Source organism: Malania oleifera, chromosome 4, assembly GCF_029873635.1.
Source record: "Malania oleifera isolate guangnan ecotype guangnan chromosome 4, ASM2987363v1, whole genome shotgun sequence".
Lineage (NCBI taxonomy): Eukaryota > Viridiplantae > Streptophyta > Magnoliopsida > Santalales > Ximeniaceae > Malania > Malania oleifera.
The window spans coordinates 89,178,246-89,203,837 of record NC_080420.1 but is presented as its reverse complement, the minus strand read 5'-3'; the positions used below and the strand labels follow the sequence as shown (position 1 = coordinate 89,203,837).

General features: G+C 36.2%; 1 protein-coding gene across 8 annotated transcripts; it reads right to left on the bottom strand.

Annotated features, from left to right (window-relative positions):
- Positions 1-3,254: 3,254 nt before the first annotated feature.
- Positions 3,255-17,197, bottom strand: LOC131153761 (APO protein 1, chloroplastic). 8 transcript variants are annotated; one of them, XM_058106208.1, is made up of 6 exons: positions 16,979-17,197; positions 16,109-16,243; positions 6,078-6,256; positions 5,744-5,817; positions 4,382-4,728; positions 3,255-4,268 (listed from the first exon to the last, which is right to left on the bottom strand). In XM_058106208.1, exons 3-6 carry the CDS (start codon positions 6,130-6,132, stop codon positions 3,434-3,436), a joined length of 1,311 nt encoding a protein of 436 aa, XP_057962191.1. In that variant the 5' UTR covers positions 6,133-6,256; positions 16,109-16,243; positions 16,979-17,197; the 3' UTR covers positions 3,255-3,433. The 8 variants fall into 8 exon arrangements, with proteins under 8 accessions (XP_057962191.1, XP_057962200.1, XP_057962197.1 ...); XM_058106217.1 differs by having other exon boundaries at positions 4,382-4,722; positions 6,078-6,195; positions 16,979-17,189; XM_058106214.1 differs by having other exon boundaries at positions 4,382-4,722; positions 16,979-17,083.
- Between the last annotated feature and the right edge of the window lie 8,395 nt (positions 17,198-25,592).

The window sequence follows — 25,592 nt, the reverse complement described above, 5'->3', positions numbered from 1 at the left end:
TGTCATTTCAAATACACTTTTTCTATTTGAACATACTTTTAATTATGATAAATAATTCTCCTTTCATAAATCTATATATATATAACTGTGAAAACTTCCCTAGATGGATAATTGTAATCATGAATTAACCCCGCATGATAGGGTTGTGCAGCCGTAGGCTGGACTTAACCGTGGCTGGCCTACCAAGTTAAGTCAAAATGTATCTGTGTCTATAATTGTAACTGTGAGTACGATTGGCCTACCCAGTCTGGTCCAGACTCCAGGGGGATCCTCTACTCTCCTCTAGCCCAATCGACTGATTACCAACACTTTATCTGAAAGTGTGGCTGCACTACTATAACTGTATAGCAACGTTACCATGCTCTCTATAAATCTATGGTCCATCAGGGTTATGATACTATATAATACTATTTATAAATATTACTATGTTACCATGATTCTGTAGAAACTATAATACCATGATTCTGTATAAACTGTAATACCATGATTCTATATAAATTTGTAATATCATGGTTTTGTATAAACTATAATATCATGGTTCTTTATAAAACTGTAACGCTATGAATCTGTATAAAAATGTATATCATGGTTCTGTATAAATTTGTAATACTATGAATCTGTATAAAACTATATATCATGGTTCTGTATAAATCTGTAATACTATGAATCTGTATAAAACTGTATATCATGGTTCTGTAAAATACTATATATAAACTCTATATTTAAAACTATCATTTCTCATGCCACACAATTTAAGCGACATTCATAATATAATAATTTGTATGGGAAAACTGTATTTCCCTACTATTGGGATAAACTATAATTCTCTGCTATAAAATAATAATATTCTCACCTCTAGGGTTTATTTGAATCCCAAATGCTAGGCTTTTTTTCCAAAATATGTACATATTCGTAAAACTATAGTTTTCATACCCATAACTTTCATACTTTGTATTATTCAGACATTCATACTCTATAATCCTGTAATCGCATGCTATACTTTATTCAGTACAATTTTCTAAAAAAAAACTGATGTAACTTATACCCCTTACTTGTTTCTTGGAGCTATGCCTACAGGAAACCCAAAACTATGCCTGCGGCGCTCGCACAAACCTATATCCATTAACCCTAACTCAATTAGCTCAACCCCAAAATATTTACCCTTTTAATATCCTTAAGACCCACATATTCCAATAATTAATTAAACCTGAAAAACAACTTCCTTACCTCAAGTTTGGAGTGGTGCCTGGGAAGTCTGAACAGCAAAATCACTCTGGTTAAAGAGCAAAGAATCATAGCAGGGATCCCGAAATCACGTTAATCCTTCAATTCGGGCTAAAATTGGGCCAAAATTGAAAAGAGAAGGGAAGATGGCCACAGCCTTAAAAGAGAGTGAGGAGAGAGTTTTATTTTTAACAAATAAAATAACTTCAATGTCTTATATAGGCTTGCTGGCGTAGGGGAAACCGTCGACGATTTGGCACTTAAATTGCTCTCGGTTATTGTAATCATCAACAGTTTTCTAGGACAGCCTGTGTCAAACCAACTCCTTTTCTTTCCTTTATTATTTCATAAACTACTATTTTTCGGGTCTCTACATTGACCTCAGACAAAAAAAGTTTGACAGACCACTTGAAGAGGGGTGGTCAATCGCCTAGTAATTAAAGGCTACATTTTCAAACAAACCAATGGACGGTTGACCGCCTGAATGAACCATTCGATAGCCTATATGGAAACTTTGATAAAAACATGCATTTTTTTTTTACTTCGAACATGTTTTTTTTTTTTTTTTTGCATGCAATTAAAATAGAAACATGTCCTAACACCTCTAGCATACATTATTGAAATGAATTATTGGAGACATGTTGAGGCATTGAACATAAACATTCAAAGAAACATCAACATGCCTCAACAAACAAAAAACTCATAAAAACACGTGAATATGAATAAAATGAAGGATTAGGCTACCTTGTTAAAGAAAAAACCTTTGTATATCAAGTGGGGGACCCTCTCACTTTCTTTCATGTCCTAAACATTCACAAAACAACAAATGAAAGATGGGCTTCTTTTTCTTTCTTTCAACCAAATTCCCTATTTAATCCCACAAAACACTTAGAAAAAAAATCCTCTCCTTGCCCCTACTTGGACATGTCCTCCTCTCTATTACAAGAGGTCCTTTTGGAATGTGGGGAAAAATTTCTTTGAATTTGAATTTTATAAAGTCAAAATCTATATTTACTACCAACCACTAACTGTCAATGTCATTGCTTGATATGTGGCAACTTTGGGACACATGACATGCCCAAATCCTCTAGCACTCACAAAATTACAAAACAAAAATTCAAATTTTTTTCGGGTTGCTCGACCGCCTAAATGAGCTGGTCAACCGCTTTCTAGTGGTGCCAAGCAAAAAGAATGCCAATTGATTGCCTTATAGTGGCTGATTGACCGCCTAGTTTAAAATTTTGTCTTCTCTTTACTTTTTTTTAAATTGAGTTAAGATTTTTTTTATCAAAAAAATGACTCACATTTAGGTGGTTAGTTTTTTTTTTTTTTTTTATTGTCAATTTTCAGCTATTTGTGAAAAAAATTGAAAATTAGATTTTATAGTTTTAGGTTATTGTAGCAACCTATTGGCAATATATTTCGATATCCAAAATTAACTTTTTTGAATTAAATAATTCATTTTTACATACTTTCTATTTTAAAATTAAAATAAAATGATCATACCAATTTAAAATATAATTACAATAAAAATGTCATAAAATTACAAGAAAATTAAAAACAAATAATAAGAACCATTTACAATATATTTTTACCATGTCCAGTTGTCTTGTACTATAGGATTATTCTTGTAAAGTGAATCTTGGAATATAACAACTAAGTCAAATTATTATAATAAATTTTTTTTTTTATTGTAGCATTTTATATTTATATTGTTTTGTACTTTTATTATTTTAATCATGTCTTTAAATTGTTATTTGATTCAAAGATAAAAATGAGTGTTTGTTTCATTATGATTTAAAGTTGTTTTTTTAGTATATTAACCAAATAGGCTGCTAATTTTCAGTTTTTAGTTTCTATTTTTCGTTTCTCATTTTCATTTTTATAATTTTTGAAAATGATACAAAACTACTCCTAAAGTTCTCATGTATTTCTCCGATAATTTACAATAAGTCCTCTTTATTTTTGGATATAAAAGCAGAAAAAATAAAATAAAAACCTAGCAAACAAGCTGTGCCAAAGACCCAAAGGAGAAAAAATGGGAAATTTAGAGCTTTTCAAATGTACTTTTTTTACAGCTTAAAAAAATAAGCTTCATTCAACAATATATACAAAAAATGTGCACAACACACCGTTCTCGGCTTATAAAGTGGCGCAATCTGCGGCGCAACAACAAACAGAGACCCTTTTCTTTTCATTTTCAAAACTGTCATGCAACTAGGCGTGCCTCCTCGCTCTCAGGAACCACAATGTCTAGTCTCATCATAGGCTTGTATTTGTGGGGGACTTCTGCACCTGCCTGCATGCACAACTCCACCACGGCCGGAGCCTTCCCATAGAACCTTTGGAGCCCACTCCTCAGGGGAGGCCCTTTGGGATCCTGAACATGCCAAACATAATTTGGTGGGAACACTTCATCCACCGTCGCATCCTGCCACCCATGCTTCCCATCCCTCCACTGGTGCTTGAACTCGCCACACAGCTTAGCATTGTGGCCCCACGGACCAACATGAACTTCCGAGCAATACCCGCAAGCCTTCACTGAATATTTCCTCATCAATGCCCTCACTCCCCTTCGAACAATCTCGTATGCATCCATAGTCTCCTGAGCAATCTTAGGTACATTTGAAAGTTCAGGAGGTGGACATCGGCCCAAAACCCCATGAGTATCGAGCTCCACAAGGGAAGATGAATCCCCAGAGCACTGGGGCACAGGATCGTCCACAAATCCGCCATGGTCAATCACCTTCTTCCCCATCATTCGGATAGGTTTAATTCTTCGACGAGAAGGGTATTCTGGTATCTCAACACCAGCTTGGATGCACAGCTCCACGACAGCTGGAATCCTGTCATACTTAAACCGAGTCTCGTGCTTAATGCGCCGACCAAATGGGTCATATAGATGATATGACTCGATGGGGAGGAGTACATCATTAATAGAAGCCTTGACCCACGAGTGCTCGCCTCGACGCATCCGGTTTTTTGGACCATCGCAATCCTTAATGCGGTGACCAGTTGAGGCAATATGAATATCTGGACACTCACTGCATGAGACTAGACCAGATTAATTTTCCAAAATATTGGCACAACCTTCTAAATAGTTTGCTGCAAAACTGAGCAAGGCACAACTTCAATAGTAGGGGAAAATTTTCTTTACCTACAACCATGTACTGGAACAACATGCAAGAGCTGTGCAAGGCCTTTAATCAAAACTTTCCAAGCATCTAGTACTTCGTAAGCAACAGGAATGAGATCGGGTACAAGTATCCCATTCTTCGGAGGTTCGAGGGGCTTTTCCATTCCCTTTTCTGCAAGCTTTTTGTCATCCCTCGCAGCTCGTCTTATTTTCTTTATGGGAATGGGATAGGGCTTCTTCTTTCTCTTTGGTAATGGAAGTGGAAGATCCACATTTTGAGGGTATGCTACCTGCCTCTGACTGATACAGTAGATGGTCCTCAAAGAAGCTCGTTCACCAGTCCAAGGCTGTCCATGCCCAAACTGCAACTAAAACAGAACAGTAATGCGAGTATCCAGAAAACTATCCATGGGGACAGCAATGGAGAAATCAGCTCAAAAGAAATACACAAAATTACAAAACAAAGAGCAACAATTCAAAAGAGACACGTCAACCAATAACAAGGAAAGAGCCATCACAAGCAATGATCACAACGTCACAAGACTCACAACCAATGCCTAGGCGCTTAGAGGAAGTAACACTAAAAAATTATTAAAAAATATATGGCAGGAAATATTGGAAATTCACAATAAAAAACATTAATAAATATAATGAGATGAGACCCTCTGCAAAAAATAATAAATAAATAAAACCTTTTTCTACGGTTTGATATACAAAAGAAAAAACATGCAACTTAAGTAATAGGGTTTTACTTGCCAAACCCTAAAGCAACATAAAAAATAAATAAAAATGAAAAAAAAAAAAAAAAAAACACTGGCAACGTGAAAACTGCTAATGCAAGCCCATAGAAGTAACAAATATGAACCCATTACATACTATTTTGGAAATGCAGAGAGGCAGCTTTCTACATAAGCAGTTGTGCACCATGGGATTACAATAGCAGATAAGTTGTAGGTTACATCAAGGAGCCTTCACATTGATGTATGTAAGAGTCGGGACACTTGATGGCCCCAAATATCAAGAAATCCACACAATACACATCAATGACATATGTAAGACAGAACATTTGATGGTTCTGAATATCAAGAAATCCATGCAATACACATTCAAAAAACCAACACCTTCCAATGGCAAATGATTACTTCATAGTAACAAGAACATGAATCTTGAACAATATCAACCTTGAATGCATCAATATAACACAAATTTAAGGGGAAGAATGAGGGTGATTGCTCAATAAATTGAAAAGAGGGTTCTCCCAGAATGCAGTCAGACAAAGTAAAATCATTCTCTACATTTATAGAATGTAGATATCCTTCAAAAAAAATTTAAAAAAAAAATGGAAAGCAAACAACAACAAAGCTACTGGAAAAGAAGGTAAACCTTTGACCCGCAAGTGTATGACCTTAAAACTGATAACTGAGGCCTTTTAAACTCCATGACAGTGAGTAAAATACCTGAAAAGTAGAAATTGGATTGATCATTGATATTGGCATCAGCAAACTATTAGCATTTTCTTTGATGCTTAAGCACAAATATTTCTGCATATGACACTGTTTGGACTTTGGAGCACCAAAAGCTGCTTTGAAATTTATTTTGTTCCAACAGTGCATTTGTGGTATCATTGTCAAATTCAAAATATAAGATGTGAAGAAAATGACAGAGAGAGGGGGGGGAGTGAGGGAGGGAGAGAGAGCTAGTTAAGCTAGTTATTCACCCTTTTGAAATGGAACACATGAACTAGAAGATACTGCTGGTGACTGCTGGAGCATCAATCCAGAAGAATATCCCTTGTGTTAGCTGTTCTCTTACAAAAGTAACCAGGCAATGCAGGCCTAATGTCAAAATCAACAAAGTTGAAGCATCAAAAAAGCTGCTGAAATCGAAAGTGGTGCCCTGCAGAGATAACCAATCAGCACATTAATGAGCGCTTTTCAGGGCAGATCTTATCACCTTATAATGTTGTTTTCTTGTTTGTAGAAATTGATGAATGGTGTTATTGCAACAAGACACAGCAGATCAGATCTTAGAGCTTATTTGTACTTTGTTGCAGCAAAGGTGTTACTTTTTTGCCACACTAGCGAGGATGAGATTCTAGCTCATATTTTTTTTCTTTTTTATTTTTTCCTCCCCCCCCCCCCCCCCCAACTCAATCTGTTGTTTTCTCTTACCCCATCTAGTGGAACTAAGGCTTCGTAGTTGTTGTTCGTTGTTATGCATACAATCTTTGGTTTTTCGGATGAGATAATAACCTTAATAATAAAATCTCATGCTACAGTAATGATTTGGTAAATAGGTTAATGAGAGAAGTGATACAAGCATGTTCTCACCTCCCAAGATTAATGGAGCAAAAAAAAAAAAATCCAGCTCCTAAGAAAGAATTTCCCAATAATAGAAAATTTCCCCTTGAAGCTGGTAAACCATCAACCCTAATTTATTCTGTTAGAATATAATATGCTATTTTAGTAATTATGAGGTTTGAGTGGGGCTACTTTGTCTTTCATATATTTTTATTGTTAATATATAAGAGGAACAGCTTGGAGCTATATGTAAGCTCCAGGAAAACTGCTGCCTGGCTTTTTCTCTCCTTCTCTTCTTCTCTACTTCTTTTCTCCATCTCTAACCCTAAGTGTTGTATTTTCTTCGTTGAATCTTCAATTTATTTCAAAACTACAGCACATATCAGAGTATTGATCTTCTCTAAATCTGATTCATTTGAGTTGATTTTGGACACTTTTCCCCCTTTATCTTTCCTTAATCACTTCTCAAGTCTGGTTTGTTTGTTTAATTTGAGAGCCATTGAGGGACACTTTTTCTCTCAATTAGGCCGTGTGTTAAGGGGTGACAACATAATGGGATAAATGCCAGAGGAGGGGGATTGCTTTGCATGTATTCTCCAGGGATTTATAATGGATATCAAATCACTTGTGTTAATACTTGTATGATTGTTCTCTTAATTGAAGAAAACAAGTAGTCCTTTTCATCATTGTGTTTCATTGTCTTGAATTGTGATGCATGGTTTTAAATCGCGGTAGTAGGTAGCGTAACGTAACAGTAATGGATGTAACGGGAAGCGGAAGTAGCAGATGTTACATAACAGGAAGCAAGTGTAACGGCCGTGAATTTTTTTGAAGCACGCACAACCTTGTGCATATTAGCATACTTACATGTTTTAAGTTTTTAGCCCTTCTTAAAAAGAGTTTTAATGTATTTTGGATCCTTTAGTTCATGTAACTAAGTTATTTGGTAAGGGCAACAAGTTTACATTTTTTTTAAACCACCATTGATATAAAAATTATGTGTGTGCGCGTATTTATACTTCTCATTGTTCTTATAAATGATAAATTCTTATGTGTGCTAAATTAATTAATAAAACAAAATACATTATACACTCCATTAATCTATTAGACACATAAGACATATATCAAAATAAAATATTTTCCTAACGAGTTAGTATTTTCAAATTGTTAATTAATGCATCTATTGTTAGCATTTAAAGAAATAGTAAATTTTGTATCATTGTCATCCTCATTATAATTTTTTCCCCCTTTTGCCACTAGGTATATTGAGAATGATATATGAAAGAGAGGGAAAAAGTGAGAAGAAAAAGGTAAAAAATAAAATAATTTTTTGGTGTAACAGTCCTATAGCGGTTACGTAACAGCCGCTAAAGCTGTGATTTTTCTTTTCACCGATTTCGCGGTGTGTAACGGTATCAGTAACCCAAAAAACTGTTACGTAATGTGCGCCCTTTATTTAAAACTATGCTGTGATTTACCTTATTGATCTATGAATATCTATTGTATGAATGTCTCTTGCCTATAGGATCGATTGTTGTTTGTATTGGTACTTTCATGGTTACTGAGTGGTTATCAATACTTATCTAATGCCCACGTCTGCAAGCTTGAACGTTAATTATCGGCTAACTCAATTGGGGGAGAGCTCTTAACAATTGCCGCATGGCCCTTGATTGAATCTTATTTGAGAGTCTGTGACAATTGGTATCATAGCACAGTGTGCGAGCACCGTGAGTGGTAACATGAGAACTTCTAAGTCTGGAAAAACAAAATGCGTTGAAGCACTTGAGGCAAGAATGACAAAACTTGAAACCTTGGAGACAAAGTTCATTGATCTCCAAGGGTATGTAAAGAAATTGTTAAAAGAGAAAGGCATACCAATAGAGCTTGAGACCGCCGAAGAAAACACTAGAGGAAACCTCTATAGTGTATCTGAGCTTGAGGAAAGAATTGTGGAACTAGAGAAATTCATTCCACATTAAAATCTATGGAGAAAAGGCCAATAGAGCTTGAGGCCTTCCAGAAGAACATTGAGCAGTTGGAAGCCTTTGAGAATAGGCTAAAACACATTGAGGGCGTGTTGCCATCCCTTACATCCCAAGGGGGAGAACCAATAGAGCTTGAAGCCTCCCTACAGGAGTTAATTGACAATTTTTATTTGCTTGCAGAAAATGTCAAAGAGTCCACTAATGCCTCGAAAGAAGACCTGAAGGAAATGGACAAGTTCCATAACATAATGGACCAATTCCAGAACAACTTGCTGGGGATGAGTGCCAAGTTGAATGCAGTGGCATAAATGTCCCAAAAAGCGATAACTGATACCATTGAGGGGTCCCGAATTAAGGTACTAGAACCTAAATGTTATCGGGGCGCTCAAGATGCCAAGAAATTGGACAATTTCATCTTTGACCTAGAACACTACTTTAAATGCTCACAGATCAAACTAGGAGAGGACCGAGTGAACATTACAACAGTATATCTTTTTGGCGATGCTAAGTTTTGGTGGAGAACCAAATGTGAAGATATGCAACACAATTGGTGTGCCATCAATACCTAGGAGGGGTTGAAACAAGTTTTGAAGGCACAGTTTTATCCGCAGAATGTAGATTACATGGCACGTTGCAACGTGTATTACTTACAACAAACAGGCTCAATAAGGAGTTATGTACGAGAGTTCTAGGCCCTAATGCTTGACATCAAAGATATGACTGAATCTGATAAATTATTCCTTTTCCTCTGAGGACTCAAGATATGGCCAAAGAATGAGCTACAAAGGCAAGGGGTTCGTGAACTCCCCTCAACCCTCTTAGCAATCGAACAGTTAGACAATTTCCCAGATAGTTCCTTGTAGAAGAAATGCCCAACGTCTGCCAATAATGAACAAAAGCCGAACAAGGTGTATAGGTCTACAAGTGGGGGAAGTGACAAAGGACCTAATAACTTTGGAGAGATAGGAGACCCTCAACAACTAGAAATTCAAGGGCAGATACATGGGGAGTGGGGAGTATCAATCACCGATTTCTTGCTTTCTCTGCATGGGACCTCATCGTGTAGCAGAATGTCCCGAACGGAAGGCCTTGAATGCCTTGAAAGCCTTTCGAGAGGGAACAGAAGCTCGGAAAACAGACTCAGGAGAGAAGCAGGATATAGTGGGAGCCTTAAGATTTCTAGGAGCGTTGGAACGTTGGGCAATTACCAGCAAATCTCAGGAAAAGAGCATAATGTATATGGATCTACCATTGAATGGAAAGAATACGAAGGCCAAGATTGATACAGACACCACACATAATTTTATTGCCAATACAAAAGCCTAACAGTTAGAATTGCAGGTCGACAGGGATGTGGGAAAATTGAAGGCGGTGAACTCAGAAACTTTAGCCATGGTGGGAGTTGCCCCTAGAGTGGCTTGTCACTAGGACTCTGGTCAGGAACAATAGACTTCACAGTGGCACCCCTTGACGACTTTGATGTGGTTTTGATGATGGATTTCCTCAAGATTAGTCGCTCTATGTCGATTCTTGCTACCGATTGCTTGGTAATTATGGGAGAGACCCCTTGTATTGTGCCAGTAGCCTGCAACACCATAAAAGAAAAGAAATTACTTTCAGCCCTCCAATTCAAAAAGGGAGTGAAGAGTAGAAAACCTTCTTTCATAGTGTTACCTGTAAATTCAAGGGACAAAAAAACAGACGCATGTCCGACTGAGATCAAGGAAGTGCTAGAAGAATTTAAAGAAGTGATTCCAAAATAGATTCCTGTGGCTTTACCACCTCGACGATGGATAGATCACGAAATAGAACTTCAATTTGGAGTAAAACCTCTAGCTCACACCCCATATCGAATGGCACCACCCAAATTAGCTGAACTCAAAAAAAAAAAAAAATTGAATGAGCTACTAGAAACAAGATTCATCTTACCATCAAAAGCACATTTTGGGGCCCTGGTGTTATTTCGGAAGAAACATTATGGGAGTCTACGACTATGTGTGGATTATCGGGACCTCAACAAGGTGATTGTCCGCAGTACATATCTCATTCCCTTAATTGCAAATCTTTTTACCAGCTAAGTACAGCCAAATACTTCTTTAAGCTAGACTTGAGGTCCAGATACCATCAAGTGCGCATTGCGGAGGGGTTGAATCAAAGACCACTTGAGTTACTCGGTATAGAGCATTTGAATTTCTTGTTATGCCTTTTGGACTAACAAATGCACCTGCTACTTTTTGTACTTTAATAAATCAAATTTTTCGAGACTACCTCGATAAATTTGTAGTTGTATACCTTAATGACATTGTGGTGTTTAGCTTATCTCTAGATGAACACAAAGAACATTTGCAGCGAGTCTTTCAAAAGCCTATGGAAAATCAGCTGTACCTCAAAGGGGAGATATGTGCTTTCTCCCAAAGACGTATCAAGTTCTTGGGGCATATCATTGAAAAGGGGCAGATACGAATGGATCCCGCTAAGGTACAAACCATTTATGAGTGGAAACCACCTACATTTGTCAATGAGCTACGATCCTTCTTGGGACTTGCCAACTACTAGAGAGAGCTCATAGAGGGATACTCTAGAAGAATCGTACCATTGACATACTTGTTGAAAAACAGGGTCAAGTAGGAGTGGTCAAAAGATTGTCAATTGGCATTTGATGAATTAAAGAAGAAAACTATAGGGGATCCAGTGCTAATCCTTCCTAACTACGAAGAAGCCATTTGAAGTTCAGGCAAATGCATCTGACTTTGCACTAGGGGGAGTTCTTTTGCAAGAACGGCATCCAATAGCTTTTGAAAGTAGAACACTAACAGGTGCAAAACAAAACTATACAGCCCAAGAGAAAGAACTTAAAGTCGTGGTACATTGTCTCTGAGTTTGGAGGCACTATCTTTTGGGGTCTAGAGTTGTGGTAGAGACAGACAACGTGGCAGTCACACACTTCTTGTCACAACCAGGACTAACTTCAAAACAAGCCCGTTGACAAAAGTAACTAGTTGAATTCGATTTTGACTTTAAATACAAGGCAGAGAAGACAAATCAGGTGGTTGATGCTTTAAGTAGGAAAACAGAATTGGTAGCATTGAAGTTCATAGGTCATCTATCGACTAGTAAGGCTACTTTATCCATGTAGGAACTTATCAAGAAACACTTGAGAGCGAATCAGCAGGTCCAGACATTGATAAAACTGGTAAAAGAAAGGAAGACGTGGCAATTCTGGATGGAATATGGTCTGCCAATGACAAAAGTAAGGTGATTGTATGTGCCCAAAGATGGGAACTTGAGGAAGACATTATTAAAAAGAATGTCATGACACTTTGTGGGTAGGGCACCAGGGATGGCAATGGACTCAGGCACTAATCACACAAGGGTACTATTAACCGCATATGGGAGATGATGTAGTAACGTATATAAAAACATATTTGATATGTCAGCAAGACAAGGTAGAGAGAAAGAAGACTCCAAGATTGTTGGAACCTTTGCTAGTACCGACAAGACCATGAGAAAGTGTCTCTTAATTTCATTTCCTCCTTACAAACGTAGAGGACCATGACACAATCTTGGTGGTAATTGATTAATTTTCAAAGTAGCAACTTTTGTACCTATTTCAAAGCCATGTTCCACAAAAAAAAAAACAAAAACAACCAGTTATTCTTCAAGTATGTGGTGAAGTATTGGGGAATCCCAAAGAGCCTAATTAGCAATAGGATGTAAGATTCACTGATGGATTTTGGGGAGAACTCTTTTGCTTGATGGGATCAAGCCTTAATATTTCCACAAACTACTACCCTCAAACAGATGGCCAAACAAAACGATTTAATGGAATGTTGGATTAATACTTAAGACACTTTGTGAACTCCAATCAGAAAAATTGGCTTCCACTATTGGATATAGCGCAATTTTGTTTTAATTCTATAAAATTTTCTACAACTAATAAAATTCCTTCTGAGATTGTAACAGGTCAACAACCAACTCTCCTGCACACTGTGGACGATCCATATAGTGGAAATTTCCTGAAAGCATACCAATTCACAAAGAAATGGTTACAAAACAAAGAAGCCCCTCGAGCCTAGCTGGAAAAAAGCTTCAAAGCGTATGAAGAAATGGGCAAACAAAGGGTGACAACAACAACTGTTTGAAGCTGGAGACCTAGTGCTTGTAGAAGTACCACCATAAACATTTCGATTTCTTCGTGGCAAGGACAAAAGACTTCTACGACGATATGAAGACCCAATCAAGGTGATGGAAAAAGTTGGACATGCATCTAATCGACTTGAACAACCAGAGTAGATGAAGAGCCACAGATCACCAGTCCATACAATGTTTCACGTCGGAAACTTAAAACCATTACATGTTGATGAAGAAGATTCAGGTCGACAGAAGCCAAGGAGATCAACCATTTCCAGAATGAAGACTACAATCAGAGATGTCGAGGAGATCCTTGCAAACAGAGTCATCAACGAAGAAGGTTGTCAACAGCAACGGTACCTGGTTAAGTGGATAGGGTTGGGAGAAGAAGAGAACAATTGGGAGAAGGCTGAAAACCTCGAACATGCCATGCAGAAGATTCAAGATTTCCTAGACTCGAAGACAACAAAATCAAAATCCAAGGACTAAAGACTTCCTACAGCAAATCGACAAGGACGTTGATAAAACAAGTGGAGGAGGATGTTAGGGGAGACAACGTAATGGGATAAATGGAGGGGAGAGAGATTGCATTACATGTATTCTCCATGGATTTATAATGGATATCAAATTACTTGTGTTAATACTTGTATGATTGTTCTCTTAATTGAATAAAACAAGTAGTCTTTTTTCATCGCTATGTTTCGTTGTCTTGAACAATGATGTACCTTATTGATCTATAAATATCTTTTGTATGAATGTCTAATATCTTTTGTATGAATGTCTCTTGCCTATGAGATCATTGTTGTTTGTATTAGTACTTAAATGGTTATTGAGTGGTTATTGAGACTTACATGATGCTCGTGTCTGCAGGCTTAAACGTATAATGATCGATTGACTCAATTGGGGGAGAGCTCTTGATGAGTGCCATGCGGCCCTTAATTGAGTTTTATTTGAGGGTCTGTGACACCGTGCAGCATTCTTGGTTGGATTCTGTATGTATTCATGATGGTTTGCTGATGTGAAGTCAATCCCATACTCTTTTTTTGGTATACAACTGTTGTTGTTCCAATGTTGCATTGGCTGGTTGTGGCATAATGATGTGTGTACGTGATTGCTTGCTTGCTTGCAATCTTGTCACAGTAGCTCGTAGGTTTTGAATGTTGTTCAATGACTTTTTCCGTGTCTTGCCTATAGTCACCTCTAGTTGCTACCAACCATAATGTTTGTAGCATCTACTAGGTTGTTTGTACCAGGGGTACTTAGTTGTAGCCTACCCCATTTTATATGGTCTAGTATTGTTAGATTACCACTTTAACTAAAAGTTTAGGCTATTAGGTAGTAGGCCAGCAATGTATATCAAGCTTTAACACTCCTCCGCATGTGCAGCCCGATAGCACGTGGGGAAACAAACAAGCGATAAATTACACCCATTACAAGGAATACAATAATTTTTTAAACAACACACAATTAGCGCAGGCAACAAGACTAGAACCCAAGATCCCTTGGTAACTAGCTCTGATACTATGTTTTTTTTTATAAACAAAGAATTTATTAGAACAAAGAAGAATGTACATCAGAAAAAAAAAAAAGAGAAAAGAAAAAATGGAAAATAGAATAGGGAGAATATTCTCGCTTTACATTAATAACAATAAATTACAACAAAAAATCATCACAAACTAAAAGCCAACTAATGAAGCAGGGCCAACTAGTCCCGCTACAGGTCTTTCAAAGAAACATGATGAAAAAACCCATTAGCCAACACTCACAGCAACGCAAGATATACCACTCCACTCCAACGAAAATTATTAGCAATAGCCACCCCTTTGAAAATTCTAGCCTTCCTCTCCAACCAAACACACCAAATAATAGCCAAACAGTGCATCACCACAAGGCTTTCCTATCCTTCCCTTTACCAAAACCCCGAAATGTGATTGTATAAAAAGCCTTTAAAGTGGAGGGGCAAACCCAATCTTCACCAAAAATACCAAAACATTTAATCCAGACAACCCAAGTATAAGGGCAATGAAAAAATAGATGTGAACAAGTCTCACCGCTCCTCGAACAAAGGACACAAATATCCGGAGATAGGGCCTTATTAGGCCTTCTCTTCTGAGGCAAATCATTAGTATCAATTCTTTCAAGAACTGCAGTCCAAATAAAAGCTTTTATTTTTTAGAGAGCTTTAGCTTCCTAGATCAAGAGTACAAAGGATCTATATAAGGGTCACTAATCAAACAGGAGAAAAAGGATTTACAAGAGAATTCCCAAAAGGATCTAAACTCCAAACCCTTTTATCACTCCCAAAATTAGCGTGAAAAGAATCAAGAAAACTGATTAAAAGAGCCACCTCATTAATCTCTCTGTCATTTAGATTTCTCCCAAAATGGAAATTCTAAGAGAGACTATCCCCTTGTTAAACAAAAATATCAGCGATAGGGGTATCATGAAGAATAGAGACTCGATAAAGACAAGGGGCAGCAATAGCCAAAGGCATCTCCCCAACTCAAAGATCTTCCCAAAAACAAATACGCTCCCCATTACCCACCATATTCTAAAATTTTGGAAAGAAATAATCATAAACCTAAGACATGAACTTCTAAGAACTCGTATGAGTAATATTAAACCCAATTTTAGCATTCCACCCATTTTGTAGTAGACCAAATTTACGGCAAATTACCTTATGCCAAAGAGAAATTCTCATACCAAGTTAGACTACAATGTTTAACAACAATCAGCAGCTCAGAATATTCCTCATGATAATGTATAAAAGCATTCAACAACTATTTGGTTTAATGGGGTTGGACAACATGCTTTTTAGAAATAAAAGTAACGCAAAACTGGAGTAACAATTTGTACCGAGTTTCATTTATTAATTTCTAAAAAAACTGATCAAGCAAATTAATATATATACAAACAAAGCAAGTAATTAAACAGGGGGATGAGTCTTTTAATACATGCACAGTGGTTGATCGTTTCAAACAACTCGTGGTATTCATTGAGAAAAAAAAAAAAAGAAGGCACTATATCAATGTGGGCATAAGAAGTACGGTAGACCTTTAGGTTCCACCATTTTCTTAAACTACAGAAAAAGCACGATACCAATGTGGGTTCTGAAGTCCTGAAATCTGCATACGAAATTTCATTTTTTTTTCCCCGGGGTCTTGTACAAGAATTCTACACAGACTACAAATCTATACAATCAAAACTAATCCATACAAATTTTTAAGCTTTTTCTTTTTACAATGCAGCTGAGTGAAAATTAAGTTTAAAGTTTTAGACACCAAAAAAATGTAAATCTGATAAAGGTGCCACAAGGAATAAACCATCCAAACCTTTCCAGAATCAGGAATTAACTCATAAATGGTGTGTGTAGACAAGAACAAGGGAACACAATGGCAGGAGACCTCTAAATCAGCCACCGACACTCTTGGCACCACCTTATTAAATGAACCATCTGAAATTCTGACCTGAGTAGCAAAACAGAATTAAAATGCACAGAATGGCAAGCATTAATTATGATACAAAAATTCAATCGCAACTTGCAAGCATGATCAAAGCCCAAGAAATTAAACAATTTTTACAGTGAAAAAAATGAGATGATTTGGACAAATGCTCCTTTTTAGGGTAAAGAAAAACCATTGGATAAAATGTGAAACGGTATCCAAAAGAAATAAAATGATTGTATCTACTCAAATGATGAAACTGCATGATACCGCAGCATGACGGAGGCATCCATTTCCTTTCAATAGCCATGTAAAATATTATATATATATATATATATATATATATATATTATTCGACAGGTCATTTCAAGAAATTTCCTAGCATGTTTTGTGCAAGCGTGTGTGTGTGTGTGTGTGTGTGCGTGTGTAATTTCATAGAAAATGCTTCAGCTGGGAATAATAAATAGTTAGTGCAAATCCCAAACCATGCTTTATGTTTAGTTAACAACAGAACAGAGTTCAGCATATACAGAGTTCAAGACCAAATCTAATACGCAGATACTCCTCAACTTCAAATCTACCATGAATATATCTTCTTTAGTATATTTACATTTCATAAAATAATCGACATCAGTAAAGTAGACTGATGAAAAATTTAGAAATCCAAAAAACCAAAACCATCGCTCTCCTGTTACTCAAGCGTCATAAATCAGTGCACTGGACAGGCTTTTCGCGAGAGAGAGAGAGAGATCAATGTACCTGAGGTACTTCGAGGGCGTGGAGGGCTTCGGGGCTGCGAAGGGAGGAGTGGAGAGAGGCGATTTGGGAAATACATGGGGAGATGGGATAATATTTCTGAAATACATGAATTTCGTGAATTTATTTTAGTCAAAATAAGATAAAATCATATTTAGAAAATATATTTTAGATAGATTAAATGTTTAAACCAAAAAGAAAAACTTCTTTCAGCTAAGCAACAATTAAACTAAGCTAGCGATACATATATATATATACAAATAATGTAAATTATTTTGTAATAAAAAATATTATTATTTTTTAAAAATAAGAAAATACATTCCTAAAAAAATAAAATTCAAGAAATATTATATAGACATACATTAAATATTTATTTTAATAATTACAATTAAAAATAAAATAAATATTATGATATTGAAATACTAAATAAAAGATAATCTCAAAATAAAATAGAAAATATTATAAAATAATATAGAAATAAATAATAAATAAATGGGGATAAGCAGAAAGTAATGAAGACAAGCAGAAAAATAAATAAGAAGTGAGATCGGATTTACGTGGTTCGGTTTATACCTACTCCACGGGTGGATGAGATTAGAAATCCACTATGTTAAGAAGAATTATAACATACACCTAACTTTTGTACAAATATTTTACCTTCTTACTTACAAAATATCTCACTTTTTCTTTTCTCGCCTGCTTCTTTCTTCTCTATTTTCTGCATGTTCTTTTCTTTCTGTGTTCTACGCTCAGTATTCTGAACTTTGTATTTTGCACTCTGCACTCTTAGTTCTCCTCCCCCTATCTCAATCAGCTGATTCCCTTTATATAGTTGCGGGAGGAGCGCCTAATATATTTAATTATTCTTTTATAATTGAGAGTGCAAGTGGGTTTGCCTAATAATAATAATAACGGATTCACATGAGAAACATGAGGGAGATTGGAGATGGGGCAAGTGTGTTGAAGACATTTTATGGGAATGGTGACATCCACCATTCATTTCACAACACTCCCCCTTAGATGTCATCCATATATTAACATATCTACCTAAGATCTTTAAGATGTCACATTCTGATAAGATGAGTCAATCTCTTAAATGTTGTAGTTGACAAATTCTTGGTGAATAAATTTGCTAGATTATCACTTGATCAGATCTATTGTACATCTATATCACCATTCTTCTGGAGTTCATGCGTATAGAAAAATTTTTGAGAGATATGTTTTGTCTTATCACCCTTTATGTATCCTCTTCTCAATTGAGCTATACATGCGACGTTATCTTCATACAAAACTATTGGAATATTCTTGATTAATTGAAGGTTACAATTTTCTTGGATATGAGAAATCATTGATCTGAGCCACACACATTCTCTACTAGTTTCATGAATAACTAGTATTTTAAAAGGATTAAAGGATCTTGCTGTAATCGTCTGCTTCACTAATTTCCAAGTTATAACAATTTTTTTCATAAAGAAATACATATCCAGTTTGAGATTTAGCATTGTGAGGATCAGATAGATATCCAGCATATGCATATCCTACTAGTGGAGATTTGGAATTAAACGAGTAAAATAGACCAAAATCAAATGTACCCCTCAAATAACGTAGAATGTATTTATGTAACAACCCGATTTTTCATGCCATTTTTTTTATAATCATAACAATAATAAACATAATACTGTCTGGTAAATATATCATGTTCTCTGATACCCCAAAACATAATACCTAGGTAGCGAAAAACATAAAGTGTGCAACCAGAAACACAATACAAGAATTTTCACCACTTATGTACATCACTCTAGTTTAAAAATCATGATCCCTTAGGATATATACAAAAATACATCTCACTAAAAACTACTTGCCCTCTAAACAGGGTAGAACTGATATCTCCTCTATCTATGAGCCTCATCTGCCTGTCTAGCTGGATCACCTGAAAAATATTAAATTACTAGGATGAGACAATGTTCAGTAAGACGAAATATGCTATTATCAGTGTGTGGCATATGAGTTTCTTTAAACTATATACATATATTGTAATTATCTGAATCTAAATTAACATGTAATAGTAATATATCATGTAACTTACACCTGTATTTCTTAAAATATATTTGTTGCTAAACTTTCTATTTGATTATACTTTTAATAACTATAAGTAATTCTGTTGTTTCCTGTACATATATAATAGCTGTGAAAACTTCCTTAGATGGATAACTGGATGTCATGATTCAAATCCCCTCATGACAGGGTTGTGCGACCCGAAGGCGGGACTTAATCTTGGTCGGCACTCCAGGATTAGTCAACTATAGCTCCACTAAGGTACAATTCGCCCCTCGACCTGGGTCTGTCCAGGGAGCACTGCAATCGCTCCTCTCCACCGGGATCAGATTACCAAGGAGTCTGCAATCTCTCCAATGGCACAATCAACCATAAAATGCCACACTCTAATTGAGATGTGTGGTTGCACTCTCTCCACTATATAGCTATGGTACTATGCTCTGCTGACTGAATCTGGTCCATTAGGGTAGGGGTGAGCATAATTTGAGGAAAACCGAATTTGGTCGGTTTGGGTCGGGTAAAAAATCCAGTTCGGTCGATTCGGTTGGGATCTACAAAAAATTCGATTAATCAGTCTTAATTCGGTTAACAGCAAAAAAAATTCGGTTAATTGATTAATCGAATTATTAATTAATTAAATTTTAAATATAAATTATGATATGTTATAATTGTTATTTCATTTGTTCACACTTCCAGTCTTCGGCCCGTGATCTCCTTTAAATTATGGATCGTCCTCTACACACTATTGGGAATCAAAACCCTAACCCCACTACTCATCTTCACAGGCCACAGAAGCACAAACCACAGCTACGTGTATGTGACAGCACGGAGAAGGAGAGATATTGAGAAATGAAGAGACGAACAGAACAACAGATGGAGAATATGGTGATTACATTGGTGAGAGATTGGACAACAGAAGAAACGAATAAGAAGAAGGAAAATCGATGAAACTATGATTGCTTTTTTTAGGGGTTTTCAAATGATCTATATGAAGTGATAAGAGGAAGAAGAGGAAAAGGAAGAGGAAGAGGAAGAGGAAGAGGGGGGAGGGAAGAAGCAAGACGAGGACTGCCTTGGAGTGTAGGGCTTTTTGGCCTTTCCCCCTATTTTGTTCGTTCCTTTTCTTCTTTTTTTCTTCTTTTTTTTTTTTAACTCTGTTTCTTTTTGCCTTTCCCACCCTCCCTTGTTTGCTCTTGCTCTTCTTCGTCTATGGTAACATATATGGTATGGTTTGACCAGGTATAAGTCTTTGCATGAATTAATCCCAAATAATTTCAGTTAAATTCAGTTAACCGAATTACCTCAAAAGGAAATTTGGTCGGGTTTGATTCAGTGTGATTCAGCAATTCGGTTGGTTCAGTTAACAGCATCATTTAACTAAAATTTTTGGTTAATTCGGTTAATTACCCGAATTTGACCGAACAGACCGTTTGCTCACCCATACATCAAGGTCTGATAATATATATATAGTTGATATTTCTCTACAACTGTTTTACCATGATTTTGAAATAACCATAATATTGTAAAACTGATCTGAAAATCTGAATAACTGGCTAAATATTTAATAATTGTATATCTAAATAACTGTCTGAATATCTGAGTATCAGGGTGTTATGGTTCTAAAATCATCGTATTCTGAAAATGCAGAAAATATATGTTTCTGTACGTATACTGTAAATCATGATATCTTGGAAATACTATAAAACATGTTTCTAAAAACTATATTTCCTATTATACTAATATTTTATGATCTAAAAAATAATCTGGCAGAACATATAATTTTTACTAACAACCATACTAAAATTTTCGTAACATAGCATATTTCCCTTACCTACTGGCTGGGAGGCTCGCCTCCAACTTTAACCTTACGCTCACGACGTACTATTTCCAAAATCCTGAAATAATACATATATACATATTTCCAATAAATCAATTATATTTTTCCGAACATTCATACTTGTAATTTTTTGAACTATAATTTACCTAAGCTCCTAAAAATTTTCACTGGGATCCCCAACTCATATCTGTAGAGTCCCAAAAACACCCTAATCTTGAAAATATAATACCTTAATTTATTTCACAAAACTCTAGTATATTCTCATATTACTCAAAATATAAACTTAAATAAGCCTAATAAAACTGAAAATACCCAAATAATCTACTTACCCTAGTTTTGGGATGATTCCCAAACTTCTTAAATCAAACTTCTCAACGTCGCCTAGTCGACGAGTCAATGAAGGGATCTCGTCGACGAACACTGTCTTCTCGTCGATGAGTTTCAGACCCTAGAACAGGCCTCTCGATAAGTTCTCGTCGACGAGACACACATCCCCATTGATGAGCCCAAGAGTCTGCTCATCGACAAGCACTTCTACACTCGTTGGCGAGGCCCTACTACACCCTCTTATAAAAAAATTCTTTTTTCTCTCATTTCTTTTATTATTTAATTACTATAATTCGTCGAGTCTCTACATTCTCCCCTCCTTATAAAAATTTTGTCCTCAAAATTTACTATCTGTATTGTACACCATCCTAAAAGAAAAATAGCTATTTATTTTATTACTAACCCTCACTTATGGTGGAAGAATATCGTGGTTACATAAGCAGCTCTGGGAGATTACAAATATACTCATACAGAAAAAAATTCTCCCAAAACCAAAACTCTACCTATCTATATTCTAAATTACAATTACACATTCGTCACTCTGTATTAAACAAAATAAAACCGTTATTATTTGAACTATACAAATCACTACTATACCCCACTAAACAAGTGTGGGTATTTTCGTTTGATTTCCTCCTCAAGCTCCAAAGAAGCTTCTTCCACCGCGTGATTCCTCCATAGGACTTTTACTAGTGGTATTTTCTTATTGCGCAATTCCTGTTCCTTCTTATCTAAGATCTGTACTAGAGCTTCCTTACAAACCAGAACATCACTAAATTCCAATTCTACATAACTGATGACATGAGATGGATCTGAGACATATTTCCTTAACATAGAAACATGAAATATGTCATGTATTTTGAACATAATTGGTAGTAAAGCTAGTCAATAAGCAACTGACCCGACCTTTTCAAGTATCTCAAATGGGCCAATAAACTGAGAGCTCAACCTACCCTACCTCCCAAACCTCATGACTCCCTTCAGTGGTGCTATTTTCAAAAATACAATATCACCCACTTCAAATTCTAATTCCTGATGACGATTATCTGCGTAGCTTTTCTGCTGATTCTGAGCTGCACTGATTTTTTCTTTAATAAGTTGGACTTTATCGTACACCTGTTGTACTATTTCTAGCCCCAAAAATCGCCTCTCACCCAACTCATCCTTGTATAGGGGAGAATGACACCTCCTTCCATAAAAAGCCTCATAAGGTGCCATGCCGATGCTGGTCTGATAACTGTTATTGTATGCAAATTCTACCAGTGGCAAAAACTAAATCCAACTATCCCCAAAATCCAGCACACATGCTCGCAACATATCCTCAAGTACCTAAATCGTTCTCTCTGTCTGACCATATGTCTAAGGATGAAAAGCGGTGTTGAATGTTAACTGAGACCCCAAAGCCTCCAACAAGCTCTTCCAAAATAGTGATGTGAAGCATGGATCGTGGTCTGAGACTATAGATACTGGCACTCCATGGGGACAAACAATCTCCTGAATGTAAATCTCTGCCAATCTGTTTATAGGGTAGCTAACTTTAGTAGGTAGAAAGTGAGCTTTCTTCGTCAGCCGATCAACAACTACCCTAATGGCATTTTAACCATGCAATGCCAGTAGTAGCCCATTGACAAAGTCCATGGATATATGGTCCCACTTCCACTTAGGGATGAAAAGTGGTTGTAACTGTCTTGCCGACCTCTGGTGTAACGTCCAAAAATTTATTATTATATTTATTTATTTTTCTAAAACATGTATAAACTGCTATGATACCCCCTGCTGTGAAAACTCAGTCCTCAGCAGGCACCAGGGAATTCCTGTACACAATAAACATACCTACGTAGTGGAAAACATAATCATACAACTTTATATACCATACAATACCAGAATTCAGTATTTCCAGACTATAGCTACATAATACATCTCTCTCCAGTATCAACTACCCCAAAATACAAAACCCTGCCCAAAACTTACCCTATAACTAGGGTGACCAAGTAACCACTCTATGTGCGAGCCTAATCCACTTGCTAGCTGGCTCACCTGAAAAATGTTAAAGTAATGGGGTGAGACGACACTCAATAAGTGGAAATATGCTATTACTAGTGTGTGGTGACTAAGTTGCATACTATTTTACATAACAACTGATCTGTATAAAATAATAAATCTGTAAAACATATCTCACATTTTTATAGTTTAAAATATAATTGTATCATCTGAATTTTTTACTATTCATACTGTTAATATCATATTGTATTTATCAAATGCTGTAAAACTGTATATATATATATATATATATGTATATATTTATATATAAGTATATATATACACATAACTGTGCTTTTCCCTGGAACTCTATATGTCATGATTTGACCCCTCATAATAGGGTTGTGCGGCCCGTAGGTGAGACTTAACTCTGGTTGGCCTTCCAAGTAAGTCAATATACTCTACACTACCTCAGCCCGGCCAAACTCCATCCTCTCCTAAGCACGAGACTGGCTGCAACCTCGTCAAACTAGCCCCCTCAACCTAAAACTGGGGAGCTGCATCCACTCCGAGCACGGTTTGACGGTACCCACACACTATCTGAGATATGTGGTTGCACTCTATTCTGTATATAACAACGGTACTGTGCTCTATAAACTGTATCTGTCTGTAATATTTCACAGGGATCTGATACTGTATAAATATATATATATATATATATATTAATTATTTTTACTGTTTTCATCATGTTTCCAAAATAACCATAACACTATAATTCTGTATTATAAATACTATAATATCTTAATAACATAACTGTAGCATCTTGATGCTATAACTGTACAATTTCTATGTATAAACTATTTGTATAATCTGTCTGTATAAACTGTCTATATAATCTGAGTGTTGTGGCATTAAGAAAAACATGACATTCTGTAAATATTGTAATATACTGATTTGAGTAAAACTGTAAAATACTTATCTGAATAAACATATGTATATATGTATATATATATACACACTAATTTGAATAAATATCTATATAGGTTGTATCACATGATATGTTGGGAAAAGCTGTATAAGTTCTATATCAGATAAAAATCTACTTAGGCCACACAAACATTAAAATCTTATTCTGTAAAAACTGGATGATAAACAGGTATACATACATATATGAAATCTCTGTTAACATTGTTAGAAACTCCTAGCATAGCATATTTCCTTTACCTGATTTATGCAAAAAACCCACTGTACTTTGATTCTATACCCACAGGGTTCCCTATGCAACACACTGAAAACGTTATCTCCCTGAATAAAATATTCTTATTTTTTTTACGTACAACATTTTATATAACTATAGGAAAGACAAATTCTAAATAAAATGTCTTACCCTCAGATTGGGATGAAATTCAATCCACTCCCACCAACGATCCGCTCCAGTAGACTTGGAGAGAACTTTCCCAAGAGCATCGTGGTGGCATCAGATAGTTGATCCTACGAGAAATAGAGCCGGGATCGAAGAGAGAAGGAGAGGGAGATGTTAGAGAGAGAGAGAGAGAGAGAGAGAGAGAGAGAGAGAGTCTTGCGCCAATTTGATGATAAAAATATGATTTTTGGCTATTTATAGCCCTGGGTTCATCGACGAGACACATCATCTCGTCAACGAGTCTCTGAAGAATTTCGTCGATGAACCTTCATTCCTCATCGACAAATTTCTGATTGCCTTGAAACCCTTCTTGGTATCTTCTCACCGATGAAATGTGTCTTCGTCAACGAGGCACCCTTATGTTCTTGTCGACAAATTCCATGAGTTCGTCGACGAGACCCTGTGTAATTCTTTGGGTTATTACATTCTCCCCTACTTATAAAATTTCATCCTCTAAATTTACTATTCGTGTTGAACTTCACCCGTATAATCTATTATCTCAAGAGGTAAAGGGTCTACTTATTTTATTACTTACCCTCACTTATGGTGGAGGAATACCATGGTTATATTCTAAACTCTGGGAGATTACACATATAAAACTAAAAACTACCTACTAGCTAAATCAATACATGTACCTGCAAAAGAAACATTACCTAACTACTTACATTTTACCTGATTACTACTAATTCTCTTGGAACAAATGCGGGTATTTCCATTTGAATTCATCTTCAAGTTCCTATGAGGCTTCTTCTATAGCATGGTTCCTCCACAAAACTTTCACTAGTTGAATTTCTTTCGTGCACAATTCTTGTGTCTTTTTGTCTAAAATCTGTATTGGTGCCTCTTCATAAGCTAATGAATCTTTAAGCTCTATCTCCACATAGCTGGTTATATGGGATGGGTATGGGACGTATTTCCTTAACATAGTAACATGAAACACATCATGTATTCTAGACAGAGCTGGCGGCAAAGCTAGCCTATAGGCAACTGGTCCT